The sequence below is a fragment of the Natrix helvetica genome, assembly GCF_964273705.1.
Source record: "Natrix helvetica genome assembly, chromosome: 5".
Lineage (NCBI taxonomy): Eukaryota > Metazoa > Chordata > Lepidosauria > Squamata > Natricidae > Natrix > Natrix helvetica.
The window spans coordinates 76,498,204-76,523,935 of record NC_138551.1 but is presented as its reverse complement, the minus strand read 5'-3'; the positions used below and the strand labels follow the sequence as shown (position 1 = coordinate 76,523,935).

Here is a 25,732-nt window from a genome sequence, read left to right as displayed (position 1 = left end):
ATCTCAAACTATTTTATAAGGATTCCAGGAAAGCAACTAAAAAAGATTCCTACTTAAGCTTCTGTTCAACCACTACCAGTCAGAACAATGATACTTGTAAAGCAAAGACCAAAGTGACTTTAGAGATTAACTACAGAATGCCATGTACATACATGTTAGAATAAGGTACTATGTTTAGAATACCTGAAATAATTGAAGACAAGATAGTAAGCTATAGTGCCTTATTTAAATAAAATAAGGATCACTTTAAGGTGCTTCAAGAAAGCACAAAAAATAAATAATTTATTAAACTTTGAAGGTCCATGTACATTACTAAGTTCCTTTTGGTGAGAATTGCATTATATTTTTAACAATTAGTGGCAATTGTAACGATAGGACTGTCTCTAGATCTGCAACTTCAGGCAAGGCTAATTGACCAAATAATTATCATTGATGGTTATATTTTGATATATAGAATATTTTGACTGATATATAACTATCAGCACATGGAATTAAGACATGGAATTGTGTGTTCAAAGTAAATACAGTATTTAAAATCAAAGGGATGTTTAAATCTAATTTCATATATTAGTTTGTTTGGAGCTGAAGTTTCCTTTAAAGATGCAGCGTTTTAATTTTTACTGGAACAGAATGGAAAATAAAGACTTCTTAGAACAAATGATGTGCAGATGTCAGACTAGTGTGACAGTTGCAGAACTTTCACAAATTGCTTCCAATTTCTAGTGCATAAGCAGTATGTCAACTGCACTCAGCAAAATGGCTTCTCCAAGCACAGTACATGTATGTATAGATTTAAAAAATGCATGGAGATTATTCACCTTTGATGCTTATATCATGGAGCTTTCATGCCACTTTTCAATATTCTACACAAGGAGCTTTTGGAGAAAATTACACCTTACACTGAAAATGGGAAAACATTGCTTTCACACAGATGTGTTGCCACTAACATGTGACATCCGATTGGCTTGCTAACAGTGAAACATTATATGTGCATCCTCAGAAATGAATCCAGTGAATTCAGAGGGATAGACCCCTGTCTAAATAGACATAGGATTGTAGTCAATCAAAATAAAATTACATTGCTTGATATGACCGATTTTTTTTTTCTGCCATTGGAGAACAAAATTTGGAAGTGATTATTTTTACATGCTTTCTCCAAAATCTCAAAGCACTAAGTATGTAATAAATTGATGAAACAACTTTTGGTGGTCAATGATTGCTTATGGGTTCTATCATCAACTGGTTCCTTCCTACTTCGAAATTGTAATTGTATTTTGCTGTGAAAGCCTGTTTAAAGACTTTTCCTATGAAAATAATACTTTTTCAGGAATAATTATAGGAAACAGTTTACAGAAGATCCTTCTTTTTGGTAAAAACTATAAAACTCAGCCCAGCCTTCCTCATAGGGGTTTTGCTGCAGTAAAAAAAAAATGGATCTAATCTGTGTCCCCTTAGTGCCATCTGGTTGGCAGGATTATGACATAGAGAGACAGAAAGCTTAAACCAGGGATGTCAAACTGAAGGCCCGGGGGCTGGATCTGGCCCACGTGGCTGCCCTGGAAACAACGAAGAATTGGCCCATGGTGCGTCTGCCAGCAAAAACGGGCTCCGTTTTCACTGGCAGAGGGTTGCAGGAGACTGTGGCAGCCAAAAAACGGAGCTCAGGAGCCTGTTTTCACTTGCAGAGCGCTCGGGCCATTTGAGGCGTCCCCAACAGGAGTGACGTCGAGCTGGCCATGCCCACCCTGGGCCTCCAAGGTCAAACACAACCCTCATGAGGCCCTCAATGAAATCGAGTTTGACACCCCTGGCTTAAACAATCACCTGTACTGTAACAGATAATTTTTAAAATAAATATTTAGAAAAAAAATACAAACTCATTCTTTACTGTCATTCAATATTTCTTACATAGCTGGTTTTACATATTTAAGAATCATTTAATTTTGTTTCCAAATAAAGCTGTATAGTGCTTTTCTTAAAAGATAAACTGTCTTAGTTTATAATAACGGGAAAAAATAAAAATACACAGAGAATATGCGTTAGATTACAAATTTCATATAATGTTAAATAAATAGCTGTGCGCTCCTATTTGGAAGTACATTCTGTCAAATTCACTGGAATATAATTGATAGAATTTTATTGTAAATTGTTTAAAAAGGTGGTTGTAGGACAAAATGTAGTTAGAGGAACAATTTAATGCAAGCTATTCGGAATTCCTTTGACACATAATAACAACGTCTATGAAATTTAAGATAAATAGAATAAGATTATCAAGCTCCTAACTCTAGTCCTCTTTCAGAGAAACAGATCATTGGTCCAGTCTTAATTTCTTGATGTTCCTAAACAAATCAATTAATCCTTTGATTCTTGGGTTAATCCAGAAGTGTCCTGGAGATAATTTCAAGACATGATTTCTCTTTATGTTCATTTGATAAGACTTATGGAATTATAATATCTGTGGTGGATCTGAATGAACTTCTTCACTTCACTAATTAAAGACACGGGCAATGTTCAGAGAAAAGCAAAGCACAGTATCTGAAAATATATCCGTAATCCAAAATCACATTTTGTCTTCTGTAATGTTGTATCAAATACAGGTGCTTGGTTTGATTTTAATTGTTCTGTTTTGTTTTTTTCCACACCGATCCACCCCGGGATGTGTTTCCATGAACAGCTCACTGAAAAGGTAATTGAATCACATCTATGTAGTTTGAATTATTGATGCTACATCTATTAATTTTAGCATGCATCAATTTAAAATGCACTACTTAATTGGAAAAAAAATCTGCCAGGGTCCCTTTATTGGAGAAATAGCTTTACAGATCCAAAGGATTTAAAAGCTTCTTTGTGAAAAATAATGGAACTGAATTAATTGAACACGATCCTACAATGATATAATGTACCTATATTATAACGTTATATTTTTCACAAAAAAAGCTTCTAACCCTAACTCTAACCTTAATTCTGTACCTCTTTGTACAGGCAGAGACATATCAGTGGAAGAGGGGAGGGGTTTGGGTGTGGCTTAACCTAATATGGCAGGAAGAAACCAAATTAAGGAAACTTTGTGTACAGTATAGCTGAAAATAATTATTTTAGAGATTGTTATTTCTTCCTTTTATTTTTTAATTTTTTATTCTTTAGGAAAAAGAAGTCGTGGACTGGTGGAGCAAATTTTATGCTTCCGTAGGCGACACTCAAAAATGTGGACAGTACATTCAGAAAGGATATGATACATTGAAGGTATTTATTTTATGGATGAGACTAGCATTGGCATCTACGTTTTAAAGAATAACAATGTTCTAAAATTACTAGGTTTTAGATCAGTACCTTTTCTTAGTCCAATTCATCCTCTCCAAAAAAATATGCAACAGACGCCTTTTAATATCTGTTATGATCATCTGTAGTCTTACAATGCTGTTATTTGTTTGTTTTTATTTGGGGGTGGTACTTTTTATGCTTTCAAGTCATTGTGGACTCCTGGAGAAGTCACTGCAGTTTTCTTCGCAATTTTTTCCAGACATGGTGTGCCATTGCTTGCTTCTAAGACTGAGAGGGTATGACTGGCCTGGTCACCTAACTAGCTTTGTAACTAAGATGAGGCTAGAAGTCAGTCTCCTGGCTTTCAGCTTGGTGCCTTAACCTGACTAGATCAAAATGTCTCTCTATGCTATTACTCACTAATTTATTGTTTGAATAATCTGGTGTTGTTGTTTTTTACCATTATCGAGAATTATTTCACAAATGCAATTAAACATTTTCCCCACATCATTATATTTGTTTGGAACTGGGAATATTTTTCCCTATTTTAAATTTCTCAGCATCTGTCATCGATGTATACATCACAGTTCTTTTAATTGTGGCACTTCACTTTTTTTTTTTGTAGGTTTACAACTGTGAACTGGAGAATGTACCTGACTTTAGGGGTTTAACAGACTTCTGTGATACTTTCAAGCTGTATCGAGGTAAAAGCGAAGAAAATGATGATCCTTCAGTTGCAGGAGAGTTTAAGGTACAATGAAAACAACAAATACATTATATTTGCAATAGGGATACATTACAAATACCATAAATTATATTTGCAGTAGGGAAAAGTGGGATACATTGATTTTGTCTGTCCTCATAAGCCCACTGAGAATGCAGTCAAACTAAACAGTGCAATTATCCCATATCTTCTCATGAACAGATTTGTGAGAAGAAAAAACTGAAGCAGAGGAAAGACATGATGGGTATAAATAATTGACATTATTTGGGCCAGTAGTAAAACTTTAACCGAGGAAAGACTCTTTCTGGAAAGACCAAGAGAAAATGGAGGCCTGTGAAATGATTGCATTATGTGTACAATGTTGATCCCTTTTCCCATGGTCTTATTTATGTTTTTAATTTTATTTAATGGTTATTTTAGTCTTGTTTTATTGTATACCATACAGAGTCACATTATATGAGATGGACAGCTAAGATAGATAGATGGATGCATGGATAGAAAGATGATAGATAGATAGATGATAGATAGATAGAAAGAAGGACAGACAGACAGACAGAAAGAAAGAAAAAAGAAAGAAAGAAAGAAAACAGGAAGATACAAGAAGCTTTGGAGAGAGAAAGGGAGAAAGCAAACAAAATGAAACCCTCCCCACTCTTTGCTTGCAGCTTATCCTTGATTTCCTCCATAACGCATTCATATTCTTGTCAGATTGTCTCAAGAGAACAAATGCAGCAGTGGCTCACAGGATGAATGGCTGGAAGTTTCAAGTATTCTGTCTCAGAAATGTTCTGAGATTATATACCCTGTCCCAATCTCCTACTTAGGAATAGTTGTTTTGTAGTTAATGCCATCACCCCATATCTTTCTTTGGCATCGTCATTTCTAACTTAGTCCAGGAAAGGAACAGAACTGCCACAACCTATGTTGTCCTTGTGGCATATAAAGGGCAATGAAATGAAGAAAAGATTTCAATGCAGTATCCTGATCCTATAGGCATATGGCTAAAGCTTAGCATCCTTCCTTCCCTTGGGAAGAGAGACCAATCTTATCTGAAATAAATGAAATCAAACTTTATTTTAAAAATGCAGGCAGTATGAAATGTTATTTACTTAAATATATGCCACAATGACACTGTTAAAATTAATGAACTGTGGTTGATTCTGCTTTCAAATTAAATTTCACATGAAGTTAGTAAAAAGTGAAATAAGCTTCTTGATAACAATTAGATATTCCATTAAATGTTCTTTTTGTGCAGCTAAATAAAAACATGGGGCAAAAAGTTTTAACTAGAACACACAAACATAAATGAAGATCAAATTCTAATATTTTATTTTGGCTAGACTGGCTTATTTATTGGCTATTGCTTTTTAAATAAAACCCTCTGAGACTTATTTCAGATAGCTAACAGAGCTATTGGGGAGAATGTTATCCCAAATACAACTTCCATTTCTGAGGAATTAGATTGAAATCTACTAAATCTAAAAGCAAAGATATCAGGAAACACTGTGTTTCACACATATGATAGAATATCCCTTGAATATTGATTGAAACATTGGCTATCAAGTGATTGCAGAGTTTTCATTCTACATAGTTATCCAAATAGGTTTTAGTAATGTTTGGCTTATTGAAATTAATATTTCCAAAGTCGTACTTTGGAATGTTAATCAAAACGAATTCTCATTTTGTATTCAGAACAATACAAATAGATCAAGTCAAACCTTGCAAACAAATATTTTTTAATGCAAATAATGAAGTACAATTGTATATTATGCCTGGAAACCATTTTAATAAATGAATAAATAAATGTGATATCGTATTTGCATACCTTCCTTGACTGTAATAAGGCTTGTTTCGGCTTATTTACTAGTATTCGTGTGATTTATTAGGGCTCTTTCCGGATCTACACATTACCAGATGATCCAACCGTACCACCTCCTCCTCGACAGTTTTGTGAGTTACCAGACAGTGGGCCTCAGGAGTGTATTGTACGGATTTATGTAGTACGAGCCTTAGAGCTCCAACCTAAGGATAATAATGGACTGGTAAGTTAATATCTCCAACCAATAGTACAAATTAGAGCAATGTTTCTCAGTCTCAGGAAGGTTCAGTTGTCTGGACTTCAACTCCCAGAATTCCTCAGTCAGCATTTCTGGATCCAGCATCACTGGATTATAGCATTGTGGTGCATTAAATCTAAATAAGGCGTTGGAAAGTAATTGACAAGAATGAATAAATATACAGTGATTTGAAGTGTTCCTAAAGAAATGAGTTTCACTAAAGGTATCTGTAAAACGGCCTTCATCTTGATCTGTTTCATAGTGGTATGGAGGAATGAATAAGTTAAAGCTTCTGTATTTAATGCCCTAATGGAATAATTAAATGCAACATAAGTAAATTCCTAGCAATTAATTGAAAGACTTTGGAAACACAGCTGCCTTTCCCATTGAAATTTTTGGAAATTTAATTTTTTTCTGTGACCCAAACAGCTGTGAATTTAACATTTATAATGTATTTTTGATCAGTCTGGCAATGAATGTTAACATATTTTTTAATATTATTAACATTAACAACTTCTTTGTTTATTTGTTTCCAAATAGTGTGATCCTTACATTAAGCTCAGCTTAGGCAAAAAAATTATTGAGGATAGAGATCATTACATTCCCAATACACTGAATCCAATTTTTGGCAGGTAGGTAATTAAAATGTTCCCCTTTCCCTTGTAATTAGAATTTGTGCGCAGGATACCAGCTTGGGATCTTTCTACTGTATTAAAATAGTAAAAGAAATACCGGTAATTGTGCATTTATTTTCATATTTGAAAAAATAGGTATGGGTGAGAAAGAGGGGTGGGATGTGATATGGTTTTCTGTTTTTCCCCCCTGCCATTTCTGTTGATTTTATCTAGAGAAGATCCTTAGTTGGATTAAAACTCAGAGAATAATTGTGATAGAATAGAATAGTTCCCAAATGAGAAAAAGTTCCCTTGTCTTAAGTGTCCTTCTAATACCGGCAGAGATACTCTGAAACAGATAATGTGGAAGTACATTTAAAGAAAGATTTTGGAAAACAAAGAAAAATTTAATCGATTTAATAGAATGATATTTTCCTTACAAATCAGGCGTATCTGCACATTCTGATAACTTAAAAATAGTTTTCGTAGAATCATAAACCCTCAGTCTATGGATTGGCACCGGACCGTGGCATGCAGGAAACTGGCCCACGCAAACAAGTGAAGCCCCATGTAGGCAACACACAAAACCATGTCTCTTCCTGTCTGTGGAAAACCCTCTCTCCACGGAACCTGTCCCCGGTGCCCAAAAGGTTGGGGGCCACTAATCCAATCCCTTTCCTAAGTCAGAGGTTCTTACAATTTTCCAGACAGATGGCACTTCAACCTTTGCTTATAAATGTCCAGTGGTGCAAGATCGGGATCTCCAAGAAGCAAACAGTTTTTATTGCTTAATAACTCTCATGATCAGGAAATTCCTCCTCTTTCTGAGTTTGGATCTTCTCTGTAAAACTTCAGTTCTTGTCCTGCCTTTGGACAATATGTAGAATGAATCTTTCCTTTCAAGTACCGGTACACCATCAATATTACTCTCTTGTTTTAAATAACAGCGCTTCAAACTACTCCGTTGAGTGAGCAGTGCTAGTCATATTTTAGCTTTGTTCATCTTTTTAATAATCACTTTTCTAGAATTGAACTTTACTTGCTATTTCTGCAATTAGAATGTATGAACTGAGCTGCTTCCTGCCTCAAGAGAAGGATTTGAAAATTTCCGTCTATGACTATGATCTTATGACTCGAGATGAAAAAGTTGGTGAAACTACAATCGATCTGGAAAACAGATTCCTCTCCCGCTTTGGATCTCATTGTGGGATACCACAACAACACTGCATGTAAGTCTTTCCTATCCCAATTAGTTCTCCATGGATCCTGCTAAAATCAAATTCTGGGCTTAATCCTATGGCAGGGGTGTCCAAACTTGGCAACTTTAAGACTTGTGAATTCCAACTCTTAGAATTCTCCAGCCAGCTGGCTGGGGAATTCTGGGAGTTGAAGTCCACAAGTCTTAAAGTTGCCAAGTTTGGACACCCCTGTCCTATGGCAAAAGCCACCTAGAATGTGATTGACTGGCATACTAATTAGTCAATTATTCAATAAATAGGAGTGGGTTGGTAATCTTTTTCTTTCCATTTTTTTAAGTTCTGCAGCATGATTTTAATTGCACTTATTTCTTTTAAACTATAACAAAATATGGAAAGAATGCAACTTCTGGAATTCTTTCCAACTTCTTTTGGATTCCAGTAGTGTCCTCATTTTCTTTGTCAAAACAGTGTAGCATCTTTCATTTCTATGTGTCTTTCTGTTGTCGTGTTGCATTTATGTGTCTCTATGTATGTTACAGGTAGTTCTCGACTTATGACCACCATTGAGCCCAAAATCTATGTTGCTAAGTGAGACATTTGTTAAGTGAGTTTTGCCCCATTTAATGATCTTTCTTGCCACAGTTGTTAAGTAAATCACTGCAGTTGTTAAAGTTAGAAACCTGGTAGTTAAGTGAATCTGGATTCCTCATTGACTTTGTTAAAGAAAGTTGATGCTACGACCTTGGGACCCTACAACCACAATAAATAAATATGAACCAGTTGCCAAAAATCTGAATTTTGATCACATGCCTTCACATGCTGCAACTGTTGTAAGTGTGAATAACGGTCATAAATCACATTTTTATTGCCATTGTCACTTTGAATGGTCACTAAACAAACTTGTAAGTCAAGGACTACCTATATTTACTGGGAAACCTAGACGGAACTGCATATACTCTGCTATGCATCGGATGGAAGTGATATTAGGAGAGCTGACCAGCAATGTTCCAAAGTTCTTTGCAAATGCTTCATCCACAGGAATGCACTGGGAGGGATTTTTTTCTGGAATGTTCTTCTCTGCAACTCCAAACTCAGTTTCCAAGCCCAATCTTTCTTTTGCTTTTCCCGTGACACTAAAATGACCCTGTCCAGATCTGAGAACTCGCTTTTCAAAGTTATCTTATAATGTCATTGTCTTGAGCAAGTTTATATAATATCTTTCCATGTGACCTCGGGTGGGAACAAATAAATACACGACCATACAATCGCACCCCCAAAAATCCACTTCTTCCTGAAATGACTTTTCCTATAATTCTTTCCTACAGCTAAATGTTTACACCACAATTCTGTAAACTCAAACAGTGTTTTACAGTTAATTTCACTTATAAACTCCTTTGGAGTGTCATTTAGAAAAGCTCCCTTGTTGAAATCATGGGAAATGTTTTTAATAATTCCTTCTCTAAGTATCTGGAAAATGAAATTAAAACAAACTAAAACAGTTTTTAGGAGGATTTTAAAAAAAAACCTTAATTGTCATTTTGATGGTACTGCTTTTCTTTCTTTTCTTTCTTTCTTTCTACCTACCTTTCTACCTATCTACCTTTTTTTTGCAAGGAATGGAATTTTACAACAATCACATCTAAGAATAATCAAAGTATATACAATATGACCGAGGCTATAATGCATTTATTCCAAAATGTGTTTTGTTTTCTATAAAGATCAGGTATCAATACTTGGAGGGATCAATTAAAGCCAACACAACTTTTGCAAAACCTTGCCAGAGTTAAAGGCCATCGTACTCCAGTCCTTTCTGAAAATGGAAAAAGAATTAGTTATGGAGGAAGGGACTATACTTTGGAAGACTTTGGTAAATCCTTGTCTATTAACAGAGTGTTACTGATTCATATTTGTCAAATTTCCATTTATCTCCATTATGCTTTTAACTGTATTAATATAGACCATGGGGTTGCATTTATGGGTAGTCCTTGTTTAGCAATCACAAATGAGACCAGCAATTTGGCTGTTAAGTGAAGTGTTCGTATAACCAAAATCAAAGTTTCTCTCTTTTTTCATCAGAGGCACAAAATCCAGAAGTGATATCCAAATAAAAAACATAAATATATTCTTCTCTTTGAGTAGAACAATCAAGTTAGCCATTTCTGCTTTATCTTCCTTGCTAAAGAAAGTTGCTAAACAAAGACATTGATAAGCAACTATCCATACATAAGAGGTTGTGTGTGGGAAACCGGGGCTCAATCTTCCCGGTTGGGCCAGAGGCCTTCTCCGGGGGGCGATTTCATGAGATGGAGAGTAAAGACACACCACGCAGGGTTCCTCGGGATGAAGCCGCACCCAGAGATGCCTTTGGGGACTTCTTTTATTGGTAAACAATGAAGGGCGGAGTAAAGGGTACATACATAGGTTTAACACTACCATATTTGGTCACACTTCCTGTAATAGGTTTAACAGCACCATATTTGGTCATACTTCCTGTAATAGATTTACTACCATATTTGGTCATGCTTCCTGTAATAGGTTTAACATTACCATATTTGGTCATGCTTCCTGTGCTAGGTTTACTACCATATTTGGTCATGCTTCCTGTACTAGGTTTAACATTACCATATTTGGTCATGATTACATTTGGCTGCTCATCCTGGCATTGTATTGATGAGATCCTTTTGTCTCCTTTGTTTTCCTCCTAAAGTGGTTCAGCCTCCTTCCAGAGGCCTGCACGTAGTGGAAAATTACCAGAGATAGTTCTTCTGAGCACATGTTCTTTTGTTTAGTCCTTAATGGTGGATCAGATACTACTGCAACATCTCCTCTGTTTTTTGTTTTAAAAGGCAGAATATTTAGACTTGTTGCTGGAAAGTGGAACATGTTGAAATGGTCACCTCATCACTACTGAGGGTGATGGGAGGTTTTTTATCATAGTTAATGGTGATGATATCATTGTCTATTTCTTCCTCGCTGCCTTTAAAGGCATCCAGGAGCTCGCTTTGGATAGATTCATCCTGAGGTATCAAGGAATATCCCTTGTTGTGCCATAATGCATTCACCTGAGCGACAGCATGCTTTTCAGCAATCAGTGATAGATTATGGAAATAGTTTTTACAAAAATTGGTAAGACACAAGACAATACAATACATCCTAAAGCAATCATACCAATGAGTGCAACAATGGCCTGAAGGCCAGGCAATTTGGGGAACCATGAACCAAACATATCTCTGAAATCTAACCCAGACCATGTCTGGATGGGAACATGGGCAATTCTTACCATATCCGATGTTATTTGTTCAATTACTTTTCCACTGTTGTCTATCTGGATGCAACAATTGGATAGATTAAACTTTCCACATACTCCCCCTTCTTTGGCTAATAAATAGTCTAAGGCAAGACGATTCTGCATAATGTATGTGCGGGAAAGAGCACTTTCTTTGGCGAGTTGTTTTAAGGCAAGAGCTGTTTTGTTGGTAATGATTTCTACCACTGCTTGGAGTCTTATGATGCGATTAAGCATATAAATGGGTGTGCGATAGCCCCAAGTGCCATCTTGGGCCCATGTAGCAGGGTCATAATAATTGATAATGCGCTCGGGGGGCCAATCATCATCTTTCCAGTTGCATCAATACCAAGGCCAAATCCATAATAATGGGTTGAAGGGGAGTGCGTGGTAGGGGCTGATAAACAAACAGTGTTACAGTGGCCGGTGGAACACATGGTGGCAGCCAGGCCTAAGGTAAAGTTAAAACCCTCAGGGCCAGATTGGATGGTTCCAATCGGGCCTGTGTACCAATAGTTATAAGCCTCTTGAAGACTAGCGTGCCCAGTGGATTGCACCTTGCGAAGAGTATTTTTGTACAGTTAAGTATGATTGCTCCCATGAAAAGGAGCCACAGGTGACCCACATAGCCCCATCACCCTGCCCCTTAGTTATGGCTGTGCAAGCGTCAAAACAAACAGAAACTGAGCCCTTTTGGTTATTTGAGGGGCGATTCCGGGAGGTATTGTGAGCAATATACCCTGATCGTTGTTGGGCAAGCGAAAAGAGAGTTGAGAGTACTTGAAATTTGGCATTTGGATGCCAACTACCCCCTTTATACCCGTATATGTGAAACAGGGCCCAGGGCGTGCGGGTGATAACACTGAGTTTCTGACGAAGTGGTGCAGCGGGCATACACAGTGTTGTTTCGGGTGCAAGAGTCTAGGTCTTTTGTACAGTCTGGCTTCAGTGTGTGGTAGATTAATGTCTGACAAGTGCGAGTGCCTGATTTTGTGGTCTGGATGCATTCCGCACAATCCTGAGAAAGGGTGGTTGCTCGCTTTCGTCTTGGCAGGTGAGAAACTTTAAGAAAAGCGTCAAGTGAAGAAATGACTTGGCGAGTGGGAAGGCAGGTACGAAGGAGCCGGCACCGGTAAACACCAGAGTCTGAGAGTTGGGCGTGATGAAAGGTCAGCATGGATGAGGTAGGGTTGACACGAGAGGTAATTGTGATGGTAGAAGAGTTGGACAGCTGATGTTCCTCCTTGCCTTTCCGGGCCCACGTTAAAATAATTGGTCCAGGGTCACTCATGGTAAGGATGCAGGTGAGAGACGTGGTCCCATTAACTGGAGCGGTGGCAATCCGCGGCATCAACATCAGTGGAGGTGGTGGTTGGTTGATCTTGGCGGCCGACACATTTCGATTGTGTTTTGCAGTCCAGATTGCCATCAGGGCGAGGATCATAAGCAATTAATCCCCAATAAAAGATAGTCTTATAGTTCGAACCAATGAAGTGTTGAATTACTGCAGGCAAGATTCAAACAGGATCCAAACATGTAGAAAGCAAATGTTTCATGTACAGTTCAGATCAGTGTGTGTGATGTTAGTTGCACCCATAGATTTTTACTTCAGTCACTGTTCAAAAGAGTTTTTGGGTGAGATGACAGAACAAGTAAACATAAACAAATGATGACTAGGGAATTGGCAAAAATGGCAGCGCATTAGTTCCATGTGTCGTTGTTTCAGCACTGCTTTGGTGGTTTTTGGTTTTTCACAACACTGGACAGCTGTTTTGGCAACATCGTATTGGCCACTGTGCTGTCTGTAAAGTCATCTTGGTCATCTCTGGAACTGGATTTGGGAACTGGTACGACAATATTTTTGGCTGGACAAGCATCACATGCTAGAATCCACAAAGATCTGTAGAAGCAAGCACAGCATGTCCTCGTCCCCCTTGCGGGGGAGGCAAACAAACTTTTTAAATCTATTATATTACCTATGCCAAATTAGCCAAATTGGGGTACACCAAATTGTTAGGTACCCAAAATCCCTCCTTTTTTATTTGTTTGAGAAAACAGTCCTTAAAGGACCAATTAACACGTTCCACAATGGCTTAACCTGTGGAATTGTAAGGGAAAAAAACCCCCAAAAATTAAAACAATGTTCCAATTAGTACAAGATTACAAAAAGGCCAATGAAAAATAGGCCAGGCCATTATCAGTCTTTAAAAAGAAAAGTTTGCCCAAGGCAGTAAAGGCTGAAAAAAGGTGAGAAAAAAAAAACATGAGTAGCTGTTTCTTCTCAATAAAATGTGGCCAAAAAAAAATAGATAAATGAATTGACTTCTAAGGAGCCAAAAAAGAAACATAGGTGACATCCATTTGCCATAGTGATTAAAGGCCAAATCATGGGGATTAAGTTCCGTTTTCCCAGAGGGGGATGCCCCAAAACACTGGGGGCAAGATGAAACAATTTGCTTGACCTGGTTGAGTGGCATATGGCAAACTTGTGCCAGTCCCCAGGCATTTTGATGAAAAAATTATCAAAAAAAATCTGAAGAAAAAACATAGTTAAAAAAATTACCTAGAAAATTAAAAATAAGTTGACACACATAATGAAAGTCAGAAATATAGTTAAAAAGCTTGTTAAAAAAGATGTGAAAAGTTAAAATAGTGTTGCAAGAACAATTTTTAGTGTTTCAAGAACAATGGTATTGCGAGGTAGGAAAAGAAGTCCTTAAACACGCAAGCCAAAGAACTTCAGGCAAATGATATGAAATACAGACCACATAGTCAGTTAAAGCACACTGAAGAAAGAAGTTATTCTGAAAACAAAATTAAAAATCAGATTTTGGAATAGGAAAAATAATATTAATTAAATCGGTCCAATTTCTACAACAAACCCAAGGTCATTAATTCAACAACTGCCTAAAAAAAATAATGGCAAAACATTTTAAAACGGAGTCTTTTTATCTTAAAAAACATCAAAAGAATTAGCTGACAAGTCACGCAAACCACAAATGGAATGCTCAAATCTCATTAATCATTTCAACTGTGGCAAGGGCAGAAAAAGAAAAAAATAATAAATCAAATAAAAAACTTTAAGTAGCGGCAGACACAGACGGACGAACCCAAATAAAGGTTCCCCAATAGCTGCCATAAATTAATTAGCAAAATACCTCCGTGTACATTTAAACAAAAATTTGGAACAAAAAAGATTGTAACATTTCATGCAGTTATGCTTTTTTTCTCTGGAACAATCTGCAATACAATACAATACAATATAATAGTAGAGCTGGAAGGGACCCTGGAGGTCCTCTAGTCCAACCCCCCTGCCTAGGCAGGAAACCCTATACCATTTCAGACAAATAACCATTCAACATCCTCTCAAAGACCTCCAGTGTTGGGCCATTCACAACCCCTGGAGGCAAGCCGTTCCATTGACCAACTGCTTTTAGAGGCATTCACAGGTATCACTGGGGCGTTTCATACACACACTCATGGTAAAAATGAGCAGACACTCATTCTCCCAGCTTTTCCTGCTTCCCTCCAAAGAATGACCCAGAAGGAAGAGTGGGGGGGGGGGAGGGGGAAATTCACACAGGCAATCACGTGGATCTCTGGATCCATTCACTTATCACTCCCTGGGGCATGGGGGACACATACTCACATTCATACTGCAATCAGACCTTCATGCTTGCTCATGCCAAACAATCATAGGTATTTCAGGAAGCCTTTTTTTTTTTTCACAAGCCACCAAGCTTCATTTTCTCACCCTCCCTTCAGGTTTGGAAATGATAACACACATGCATACATGTTCTATTTCCTTAAGCACTAGATCAGTGTTTCTCAAACTTGGCGACTTTAAGTCCTGTGGACTTCAACTCCCAGAATTCCCCAGCCAGCTATGCTGGCTGGGGGATTCTGGGAGTTGAAGTCCACAGGACTTAAAGTCGCCAAGTTTGAGAAACACTGCACTAGATTGTTAATACCTGTCTCTGCCCTGGGGTGTTCGTTTCTAATTTGGACCTGCCAGCTGTGAAAACTCTTTAATTTCAAAACGTATAGACAGACTTAACCATAGTTTCAATTGGGAAAATGTGACCATCCTAGAGCAAGCCAAGTCCAAAAACACCAGGAAGTTTCAAGAGGCCTGGCACTCTGACAAATTAGCCATCAATAGGCACATAGGCATTAACATCTGTATATACAAAAGAGACAATCAACAAGCCCCCCCAAAAAGGAACACAAAGACCCAAGCAATCCTCTCCATCAGCAATCAACACCCAGATCAACACAGATTAACTTCAAGATTAACATCAGACCAACAATCAAGTAAACAATACTCCAGTCAAGAAACTGCCAAAGAAGTCAACAGTAAACAGCCCAACCAAAGAATCTCTAAAAGAGATTCACCAACACTGATAAGACAAGCCACTAGAATATAAACTGAGAGCAAATCACACTTTTTCCTAGCATCGATGAAACCCCACTCCTTAATAGCATTGATGATATTACCTAGTTTGAGTAATGTAATGTCTGTAAGAAAACAAGCAAGCTCAGAGAGCTGTATAATGGGTGGAGAAAGAGACCCAAAAGAGGCCCTCCCTAGCTTTCCAGGCATTTAAGGAGGTAGCAGGAGATTTGTACTTTCAGATTTGCAAGATTCTGTAAATGTACCCTTAGAATAAAGTAGAATTATTTCACCTAATCATGTTTCCTGTCTGGTCTATTTAGAAAGGTTGACAGCAGATGGGAATGTCTACTTTCAATGCTCTGTAGTGAGCTTATTGTGACTGTCATTGTTTCTTTCACTTGATTTCAGAGGTAAACAAAATATTGCACGAACATCTGGGTCCTGGAGAAGAAAGGCTGGCTCTTCACATCCTCAGAACTCAGGGCTTGGTGCCTGAGCATGTGGAAACCAGAACCCTGTACAGTACTTTCCAACCCAACATTTCTCAGGTATAACAAATATTTTTCCCCTTTTCTTTTTGTTTATGAGATGCAAATCTGTGAAATAGCTAGATACAAAATGATTCCTACAATAGAGTTAGATACTTTTCTACTCTTGCAACCTCCTTTTGTCAGTAATGTTATAGGGATATGATCATTTTTTAATGATCATAGGGATATGATCATCATTCAGGGGTATGTCTAGGAAAAGCCCTTTATGAAACACAGCATGTAAATGAAATTAAATAAACATCCATAATATAGTCTCCTACCATATGATTTTTCTGATGTAGCTAACTATGTGACACTTGATACCACACGTTGCATTATCATTACTTTGTTTCATCCAGCTAGGGGGACCTGCATTGGCATGTAATATGCATACACCTTGTAACACTATTTTTTTTAAAAAAGTAATTCTTACGGTGAAATATCATGCACAGACAATAAAAAATAGTACATATATATCATAATAAGCAGATGTTTGTTATGGGAAGTACCATGTAAAGGATGCTTCTGACAGTTAGAGTGAGAATAATTTCAAAGCAATCCCACTGCATTATCATGACATGTTATTATCAGTCTAAAAGGCTGTTTTGTGTATGTCCTGTGAATGTTCTTCTATTCCCCACTCTATTGCAAAATGCTTTTGAAAAACCCAGTAGTTTTAATCATAGCTTGTCCTTTGAATATAAAAGAATTAGGTGGCACAATCCAGCCAAATATGACCTGGGCATGCAGAGTGAATTCTTAGCGGGGTGGCATCCAGGTCATGTTATCAAATTAGAATACTGATAGGTTAAGAGAGAGGTTTTCTTTTCTTCTTTATTTAAAATAAAACCTGACATGATCATTATTTTATTGATACAGGGGAAGCTTCAAATGTGGGTGGATGTTTTTCCCAAAAGCTTGGGCCCACCAGGTCCTCCTTTTAACATCACCCCTCGCAAGGCTAAAAAGTGAGTAAGATTGGCTGATGTTTGTAGCATGCTACTGTATTTCGTGGCCCCAAAATATTGATCTTTTCAAATCCTTTCAAAATAAACGAGAAGTTTGCCTTGCATTCTGTTCTCTTCCGTTGCCCTTTGTCACCATCTCTGAATTCAGATGGAAGCAAACACAAGAACTTTAAGCCATATTCATTCTTTCCATTACTTGCATTACAGATACGAACTACGGGTTATAATTTGGAACACCAAGGATGTCATCCTGGATGAGAAAAGCATCACAGGAGAAGAAATGAGTGACATCTACATAAAAGGGTAACAATGACTTTGGAAGAACTTGTTGAAAATAGGAAAGCATTGTTTAGTGTTATGGAACCTGGTCACTTAGACTTGCAATCAGTTAGAAGTATTGGAATTGAATAATCATGCAATATTCACATTCCATCATTTGGTCTATATTAAAAACTACAAATTTGGATGCACAGTTATACAGTGTTCTTAGGTTAGAAAGATTAGTCCATTAATCTTGACAACTTTCAGATGTATAAACTTCAGCTCCCAGAATTTCCCCACTACCATGGACAACTGGGAGTTGAAGTCCACACATCTTAAAGTTGCCAAGGTTTGGATTGGTCAGTTCCATGGACTACACAGCCCTATCTGCTTGCTTCTGTCTTACAGGTGGATGCCTGGCCATGAAGAGCACAAACAGAAAACGGATGTCCATTATAGGTCCCTTGATGGGGAAGGGAATTTCAACTGGAGATTTATTTTTCCTTTCGATTATTTTCCAGCGGAACAACTCTGCACAGTTTCCAAAAAGGTATAGACACCAAGGACAACTCTGCAATCATTAATGCACATGATAATCAGCACCTAGGCTTGTATTTGTTTTAATGAAACTGAAAACCGTGGTACACAAATCCATAGGAAGAACCATGAGGGACTTTTAGCTTGTCCTGCTTCTCCAGTTTACTCATCCACTTCTTCCTCCATAGAAGAAAAGAATTCTGACTTCATATTTTTCCCTAAGGATGGAAGAGCAAGGAGATGGCATATGGCAGGTGTGTCCAAACTTGGCAACTTTAAGACTTGTGGACTTCAACTCTCAGAATTCCCCAGCCAGAGCCGGCTGGGGAATTCTGAGAGTTGAAGTCCACAAGTCTTAAAGTTGCCAAGTTTGGACATCCATGCCATATGGGAAGGGTAATTTTGAATAGGAAATAGAAAAGAAAGGAGCGCAGCTCTTCTCTTTGCTGTTTTTTTCACTAAAGGCTTTCACCTTTCATACCTATTTTTCTTTTAATACAAAAACAATTAAATATGCTTGTCATGTAATATCTCATTTGACAGATATTACATGGTGCAAGATAATAACCTAGAAATATAAGACAGTGTGGATTATGCCTGTCAGTTGGTAGTCTTTCCTATGACTGCAGCAAGCACTCATCTCACCTTATTTATTTATTTTAAAAAATTGGCCGCCCATCTTACCACAAGGTAACTCTGGGCTGCTTACAATTATAAAAGATATATACACTAAAAACATACATAATTTAAAACAAGCCAAACACCACAACCCATTTAAAGTTGGGGAGCCTGTGGGGGGGGCAGGAGTGGGGGGGGGATTATTGTTAATCAGCCACTGTGATGTTTCCCCATTAGAACCTCAAGCTAGCTAGTAGAGCCAGTTCTTTAGACTCTTGCAGATGAGCAGGAAGAAGGGTGTTGAGATTTACCTCACAATGAGGTGGGGGGGGGGGTGCAAGATGTTCCACATGGCAAGTGCAATGGCAGAGAAGGACCTTCTCCTGAACCCTGCTTGCCAGAATAATCAGGCCAATGGGGCCTGCAAGATGCCTCCTCTGCCAACAAAAATGGGACAGTGGGACACTTTTCTAGCATACAGAATATTTAATTCTGTATCTACAAAAACACTTCCTCTCCTTTTTTATTGTAGCAATAAAAATAGAAGGAAAGTTCAAATTTTGAGGCAAAAGTTCTCACAAAAAAATTGAAATTCAGGGATGCAAAATACACCATCAGATATTGAAGACAATGAAAAACTATATTCGATTCAAAATAAAAAGACAGTAAAATGCAATCAAAGATTTTAAAATGAGTCAGAGCAATTGAACCTTCAAAATCTTTTCTAAGAACTACAAAGATTGGGATTGGGGGGGAGGGTATCACAGAAAAGACCCCTCCTCCTCATTCTTATCTTGTTTTGCATAATTTTGCCAAATGTGGCAGGCTACTAACTGATGCAAGGGATGGGGACCACATAGTGTGCTAAAAGTTTAACACAGTTCAACATAGATTGTTAGTGATTTACCAAGTGCAAATCATGGAATTGCTACTAATCCCCAACAGTGGACAGTTCCACACTTAAATTAGAAGGCAAAAAGAGTCACACATGAGGCACCTATCTGCAGCTCCTTAAAACAGATCTATCTTTTCCCAGGATCATGTAGCATTGTCTCACGTTCACAGCAGAAAAAATAAGTTGCCAAAGATAAGTTGTACAAGATTAACTGAATCAAGTTTATGCACATGTTCCTTGAATACAAAGTGTTTAACCAGCTTTCAGTGGTCAGAGTATCACTGGCTTCTAATGTACGCATTACCTTGGAATGTAATGAAAAGAACGGAAGCTAATCGATCTTTTTAATCTCTGTGGATTTTCTTCAGGCAGAACTGCAATGCTGCTGATAGAAAGTGGTAGATGGATGATGCTAAGAGCCCTTTTGCAAAAGATGAGGAGGGAAATTCATTATAAATTCCTTGCTTAGTCACCTTCTGTTTTGATTCTGGCTCTTAGGAACACTTCTGGAGTCTTGACAATTCCGAATTCCGAATTCCACCCAAGCTGCTTATTCAGATATGGGATAATGATAAATTTTCTTTGGATGATTATCTGGGTATGTATGAAGTACTTCAGGATAGGGGAAATTATGCCCTGAAGTTCTATGTGCCAAAGTATCTTGAGATAATAATGATATTCTCTTCCTCTGCCCTTTCGCTTTTACTTTAGGTTTTGTTGAACTTGATTTGCACAGAACAGTGGTGCCAGCAAAGGTTTCACAAAAGTGCAATTTAGACATGATTCCAGAGCACAAGCCAATGAGCTTGATGAAGAATGTTAAAATTGCTTCACTCTTTGAACAAAAATCCATGAGGGGATGGTGGCCATGCTACGTTGAAAAAGATGGTTCCCGTATTCTGGCTGTAAGGTTCTGTTAATACTCCTTAATCCTTGGGTTTTCATTTCGGAATGAAAGAAATCACCATGGCCAACTGACCTCTGCTGACGTGCCATGGCTAATACTCCACAGGACAACTCGCCATAGCCAACTCACCTTGGGACAATTCAATGCGGGATAAGTCAAGAGAGGAACAAGTGATTTGCAGTAGGCCTTGTCTTGCGTTAGGTTTGAGCCTTCTCAAGTTAGAAGTCTTCGGGTTCAAACTTAAAGCAAGACAAGACCTGCTGCTACAATTCACTTGTCTCTCTCTTGAGTTATCCCGTGTTGAATTGTCCAACGGTTGAGGTCAGTCAACCATGGTGAGAGGATTGAGACGAGTTGTCCTAGACACTTTCATTTTGCTTCTCAAACTTTAACTACCCTTCTTCCTCACAAAAGATTTAAATTGTTTTTGAAGGGAAGTACTGCACACAATATTTAGTAAGTAATTAAGTAAATGACAGTTTTATACCCGAGAGCATCTTCCATAGGATTTTCATTTTATTTGTGTTGAGATTTATAATTCCAAACTATAAGCTCATCGTTAGATTTTGCTTTATAGAATCCACTCATTTCTAGTCATGCCATTTCTTCACCTCCTCCACAATAGACCCTGATGAAGGAACAGAATCCACAAGCTATTTAGTAACTTTCTTGCCCTAAATATTAAAGTAGTAGACATTGAATTGATTATGAATATAAATTCCCAGAAATACCAATAAGCAGTGAAAATCAGTGCAACTAATGCATACAAAGCATATCTTTATGCCACATTCACAAAATCTGAGTGTGATTTTTGCTTGATGAGTTGGGGGATTTTCCTGGGGAGAATCTGGTTGGGGAATTCTGGGAACTAGCCCACACATTTTAAAGATGCTGAAGTTGAGATACTTTCCATTAAATCACATTTCAGGATGAGACTGAAATATGTTCATGTATCATTGAACATCATGAATAAAGCATCATTAAGCTGCAGCACTATGAAGTTCTTGATAATATTTTTATTTATTTAAAGGGTAAAGTTGAAATGACTCTGGAAATTCTTGGTGAAAAAGATATTGAGGAACGACCAGCTGGTAAAGGAAGAGATGAACCTAATATGAACCCCAGACTAGACATGCCAAAGTAAGATATTTTTCATTTTGTTTTTAGGGTTAATATCTTGCAGATTGGCTTCCCAACATGTTTATATGAGGGTATAAAGCAGTGATGGCGAACCTTTTGTGGCTCGCGTGCCACAAGTGGGGGGAGCGCAGGGGGTCGAGTGCGGGCGTGCTGCACCCATAATGCAATGCGCGACCCCCCAGTGCGCATGCGCGCACAACGCACGACCCCCCCATTTTTACATGTTTTTTTTGCCCTCCCCAGGCTCTAGGTGTTTTATAGGAGCCTGGGGAGGGCGAAAAGAGCCTCCCCCGACCCCCCGGAGGCTCTCCGGAGGCTTCAGGGACTGTCCGGAGGCTTCCCTGAAGCCTTCAGAGCGCTTAAAGCCACCCTCCGAGCAAACCGGAAGTCATTTCCGGTTTGCTCGGAGGGTGGTTTTAAGCGTTCTGAAGGCTTCAGGGACGGTCCCTGAAGCCTCCGGGGGGCGGGGGAGGCTCTTTTCGCCCTCCCCAGGCTCCTATAAAACCTCTGGAGCCAGGGGAAGGCGAAAAATAGCTTTTGAAAAGGTGAACTCAGCTGGCCAGCGCGCACATGCACGCTGGCCAGCTGACAGGGCAGCGCCTCGCGTGCCCTGACAAATGGCTCCGTGTGCCACTTGTGGCACGCGTGCCATAGGTTCGCCATCACGGGTATAAAGTATTGGGGATACCTTGAAAATGTCAAGTCCATGGAAACTGAAATGTTTGCATAGAAATTATTGAGTCTGTCATCTGCACCTCTAAAACTGACTGGTTTGGATCTGCAACCAAACAAGACATCTACAGACCTCTCATATCCTGGGCATAAATTGTTTCAACTTCTACCCTCAAAACGACGCTAAAGGGCACTGCACACCAGAACAACTAGACACAAGGACAGCTTTTCCCCCATGCCACCACTCTGCTAAACAACTAATTCCCACAGCACTGTCAAACTATTTAGTGAGGCTGTATTACTATTATTCTCCACATCTTTCCTATTACCTAACTCCTTTTCTACTTATGACTATAACTTCATTGCTTGTATCTTTACAATTTATATTATTTTATTTAGTTTCTAGTATGATTTATGTCGATAATGTCAGGGTTCTAAGTAACACCTCCCACAAAAGAAGACTTTGAGACTCCATTACCATGAAGGAAGAGTCCTCCCATCCACATCCGACCAGGTGCAGGGACAAGGCGACTTTGACTTTCTGAGAAGGAATGTTATTATGACTACCTATCACCCATATTCTGCATAATCTTACTTAGCATTCTATGACTACCACTAAGTGTTGTATCATGATTTATGATGAATGTATTTTTATGATGACTATGATCATGATTTATCACTTATAGCTTTTATGAACACTGAGAGCTTATGCACCGAAGACAAATTCCTTGTGTGTCCAATCACACTTGGTCAATAAAGAATTCTATTCTATTCTATTCTATATTCTATTCTATAACAAGAATCATTTCAGTAAAAACCCATGCTTAGTTGGCTCTTAGTTGTCCAGTGGCCTTTTCTTTAATGCATAGTCTAGCTAGCCCAAAGTTTTGACTTTAATGGAGACATTAGAATTCATTTCTGTATTGCCCAACTTCTTATCTGCAACTTGAAAAATTACAGTGATGATCATTTGATAGTCATTTCCTGCAGCTCCTTCTCCTCCAATCACCAATCTTTCCTTCAAGACAAATATTTTTGAAACTGAATTTGTAATTCATTTGCAAGTGAATTTGTTCCCAGCACTTTGTTGTGCAAACCTTACTTTTAAGAACTGTAATAGAAACAGCAGTGGGCATTTGAAGATGAGAGGGAGAGAAATGAACACTCTTTTTAGACAGAAAAACTAGAAAAGTTGAACATTTACACAAATATGCAGGTAGTGCTCACTTACTGATCATTCATTCAGTGACCCTTTGAAGTTATAGTGGTACTTAAAAATAACTTTACAGCCCATTTATGACCATTTATGACTTTGCAGGATCCATCAGTCACATAATCGGTATTATAGTCAGTATGTGTTGTCCTGCATCTGACCTCTTTCTCCCCACACCTTCCAGAGAGAGATTGAAGAGGAGGGGGATTACAAGAGAGTAAACTGATTGCTCTTCGACACATCAGACGCAATGCAGCCCAATGCATCCTACGCAAACAACTTACTCTCTTGAAATTTCTTTGTCTCTCTGCTCTTCGATGGGAAGGAAGGGAGCAGTTTCTGCAGATAGTCTCTCCTCTGCCTGATCCTTCAAACCTCCTGTTAAGAGAGGGATTGGAGAGGGATTTCAAGAGGATAAGCTGTTTGCTCTTCTACACACTGAGAATAATGTGATCACACCAGTAGCAGGAAAAGGTCAGGTAAAAGAGAGATTACCTATAGGTATTCCTTGCTTTCCCCCCATACATCTATCCATAGAATGGAGAGATTGGAGAAAAAGGGATTTCAAGAATACTATAAATAGATTGCAAAGTACACCCACATCGCCCAACCCAAAGCTTGGGTGGGGGAGGTGTCACTGCATTGCTTTCAATGTGTACAAGGCAATAAACTGACATTTGAACATTCCAAAGGACAGAAGAGTGGCTAGGAGGCAAACACAAGCCAAAGGTTATAAAACGGAGGGGTCTTGTCTCTTTCCAGCCAGAAAGCACATTTGCGAACACCCTATTTCCCACTTAGCAACCACATCTCTTAGTGACAGAATTGCCCATCTCAATTAGGAACATTGAGCAAGGAGTCCCTGAGCTCAGTGGTGGATTAAGGCTTACTGGTGCCCTAAACATTGACAAATCTTGGTGCCCCCCCTCCTTTGTACATACTGTACAAATTTTCATTGGGGTTTTTTTCTTTCTCAACTTTGTGGTGCCCCCTGGGGCCTGGGGCCCTAAGCATGTGCTTAGTCTTCTCCAATGGTTAATATCCCATGGCCCGTGCCTCTTAATACACATTATATGCCCATGATGTGTGGGGACAAATAGGTGCATGTGCGGGGGGCAGGGGCGCAGAGTGGGGAGCATGGGGACTGCATGTGCATGCACGGGTATGGGGCACATGCATGGGGGCCATACGTGCATTGCATTTGGGGGGGGTTCACACACGCTTTGGGCACACGATCTGTAAAAAGTTAGCCATCACTGTTATATGCCATTAATATCTATAGCATTCTTATCTTCAACAGTAATAGTATTCATAGAATTCATACTAGATTCTTAAAGATAGGATTTCTGCACACACAGTCAACGATATGAAAGCCATGCACCAACTGGATCTTTTTTCCTTCCACAGTCGACCAGACACATCCTTCCTTTGGTTCACAAATCCATGCAAGACCATGAAATTCATTGTGTGGCGGAGATTTAAGTGGGTCTTCATTGGCATCATCATCCTGCTGATTCTCTTTTTATTTCTAGCCATCTTCCTATATTCCTTGCCAGTATGTATTTTCTGTTTGTATCTTTTTACGTTCAAATTAATTATGTTGATAATCAGGTTATACATATGTGCACTTGACCACAGACAAACCTTACTTTTTGGTTTCAATAGGCATTGATGGAAACTTAAATGTTTTCAATTTTGCTAAGCTAAATGAATATTGTTAAATGGATTAAAATCTAAATCAATTCATAATTGCTTTAATTAGGTAATAACACATGTTCAAAATTACATATGTTTTTTGTTCAATTGTCCTTCTTTCAGAGACTTCCTGGACATATCCCTGCAGGTGTTTTGTTTTTTTTGCCATAGTCTTTTTCCTAGAGCTAACAGTAATTAGACTATTTAGATTTATAGTAAATAGACTAATTAGAATGTCTACGATTCTGTGAAACTATACTGATAATTCTCAACTTATGACCCAGTTTTACAAACATTTTTTCCTATGGGTGTTAAGCAAACCCATTGTTTGCTATGGGGAGTCTTTGCTGAAAATTAGAAGTAAACACAATCATGTGACCACAAGAAGCTGCGGATGACTGTAAATACAGACCACTTGCCCCTGAAATACATCCACATGACCTAGAGGGGGTGTCCATTGGGCTTTGGAACCAGGTTATAGGTATCTTTTGGGGGGATCTATTGTAACTATGAACAGTGGCTAAACTACCAGTCGTAAGTCAAAGACTATAACAGTAATTAATCTAATTACTAAGAATTGTCAAGATCATATTAAAGATCACTTCCTTGCCACAATATCTATATACACTGCTCTGAAAGCAACTTAAGTGCTCTTAAGTGCCAAAGCAAGAGCTTTTTGAACCTAAACTGCAAAACAAAAAGGACTCTACATACTGTATGAAGGAGATGATTGACACAATATGCCTGTTTTTCCTTTAA

The 25,732-nt window shown here is 38.4% G+C and overlaps 1 protein-coding gene across 2 annotated transcripts in view; it reads left to right on the top strand.

The window, feature by feature from the left end:
- Positions 1-25,732, top strand: part of MYOF (myoferlin) — a 116,988-nt gene that overhangs the window by 90,492 nt on the left and 764 nt on the right. For both annotated transcript variants that reach the window (XM_081953910.1, XM_081953909.1), the window contains 15 exons: positions 2,675-2,686; positions 3,145-3,243; positions 3,887-4,012; positions 5,872-6,027; positions 6,583-6,674; positions 7,715-7,885; positions 9,574-9,722; positions 15,946-16,085; positions 16,947-17,035; positions 17,243-17,338; positions 17,705-17,846; positions 19,845-19,944; positions 20,058-20,251; positions 21,284-21,393; positions 24,686-24,833. In XM_081953910.1, coding sequence (XP_081810036.1) covers positions 2,675-2,686; positions 3,145-3,243; positions 3,887-4,012; positions 5,872-6,027; positions 6,583-6,674; positions 7,715-7,885; positions 9,574-9,722; positions 15,946-16,085; positions 16,947-17,035; positions 17,243-17,338; positions 17,705-17,846; positions 19,845-19,944; positions 20,058-20,251; positions 21,284-21,393; positions 24,686-24,833 — 1,824 coding nt within the window. The remainder of the gene's footprint in view (positions 1-2,674; positions 2,687-3,144; positions 3,244-3,886; positions 4,013-5,871; positions 6,028-6,582; positions 6,675-7,714; positions 7,886-9,573; positions 9,723-15,945; positions 16,086-16,946; positions 17,036-17,242; positions 17,339-17,704; positions 17,847-19,844; positions 19,945-20,057; positions 20,252-21,283; positions 21,394-24,685; positions 24,834-25,732) is intronic.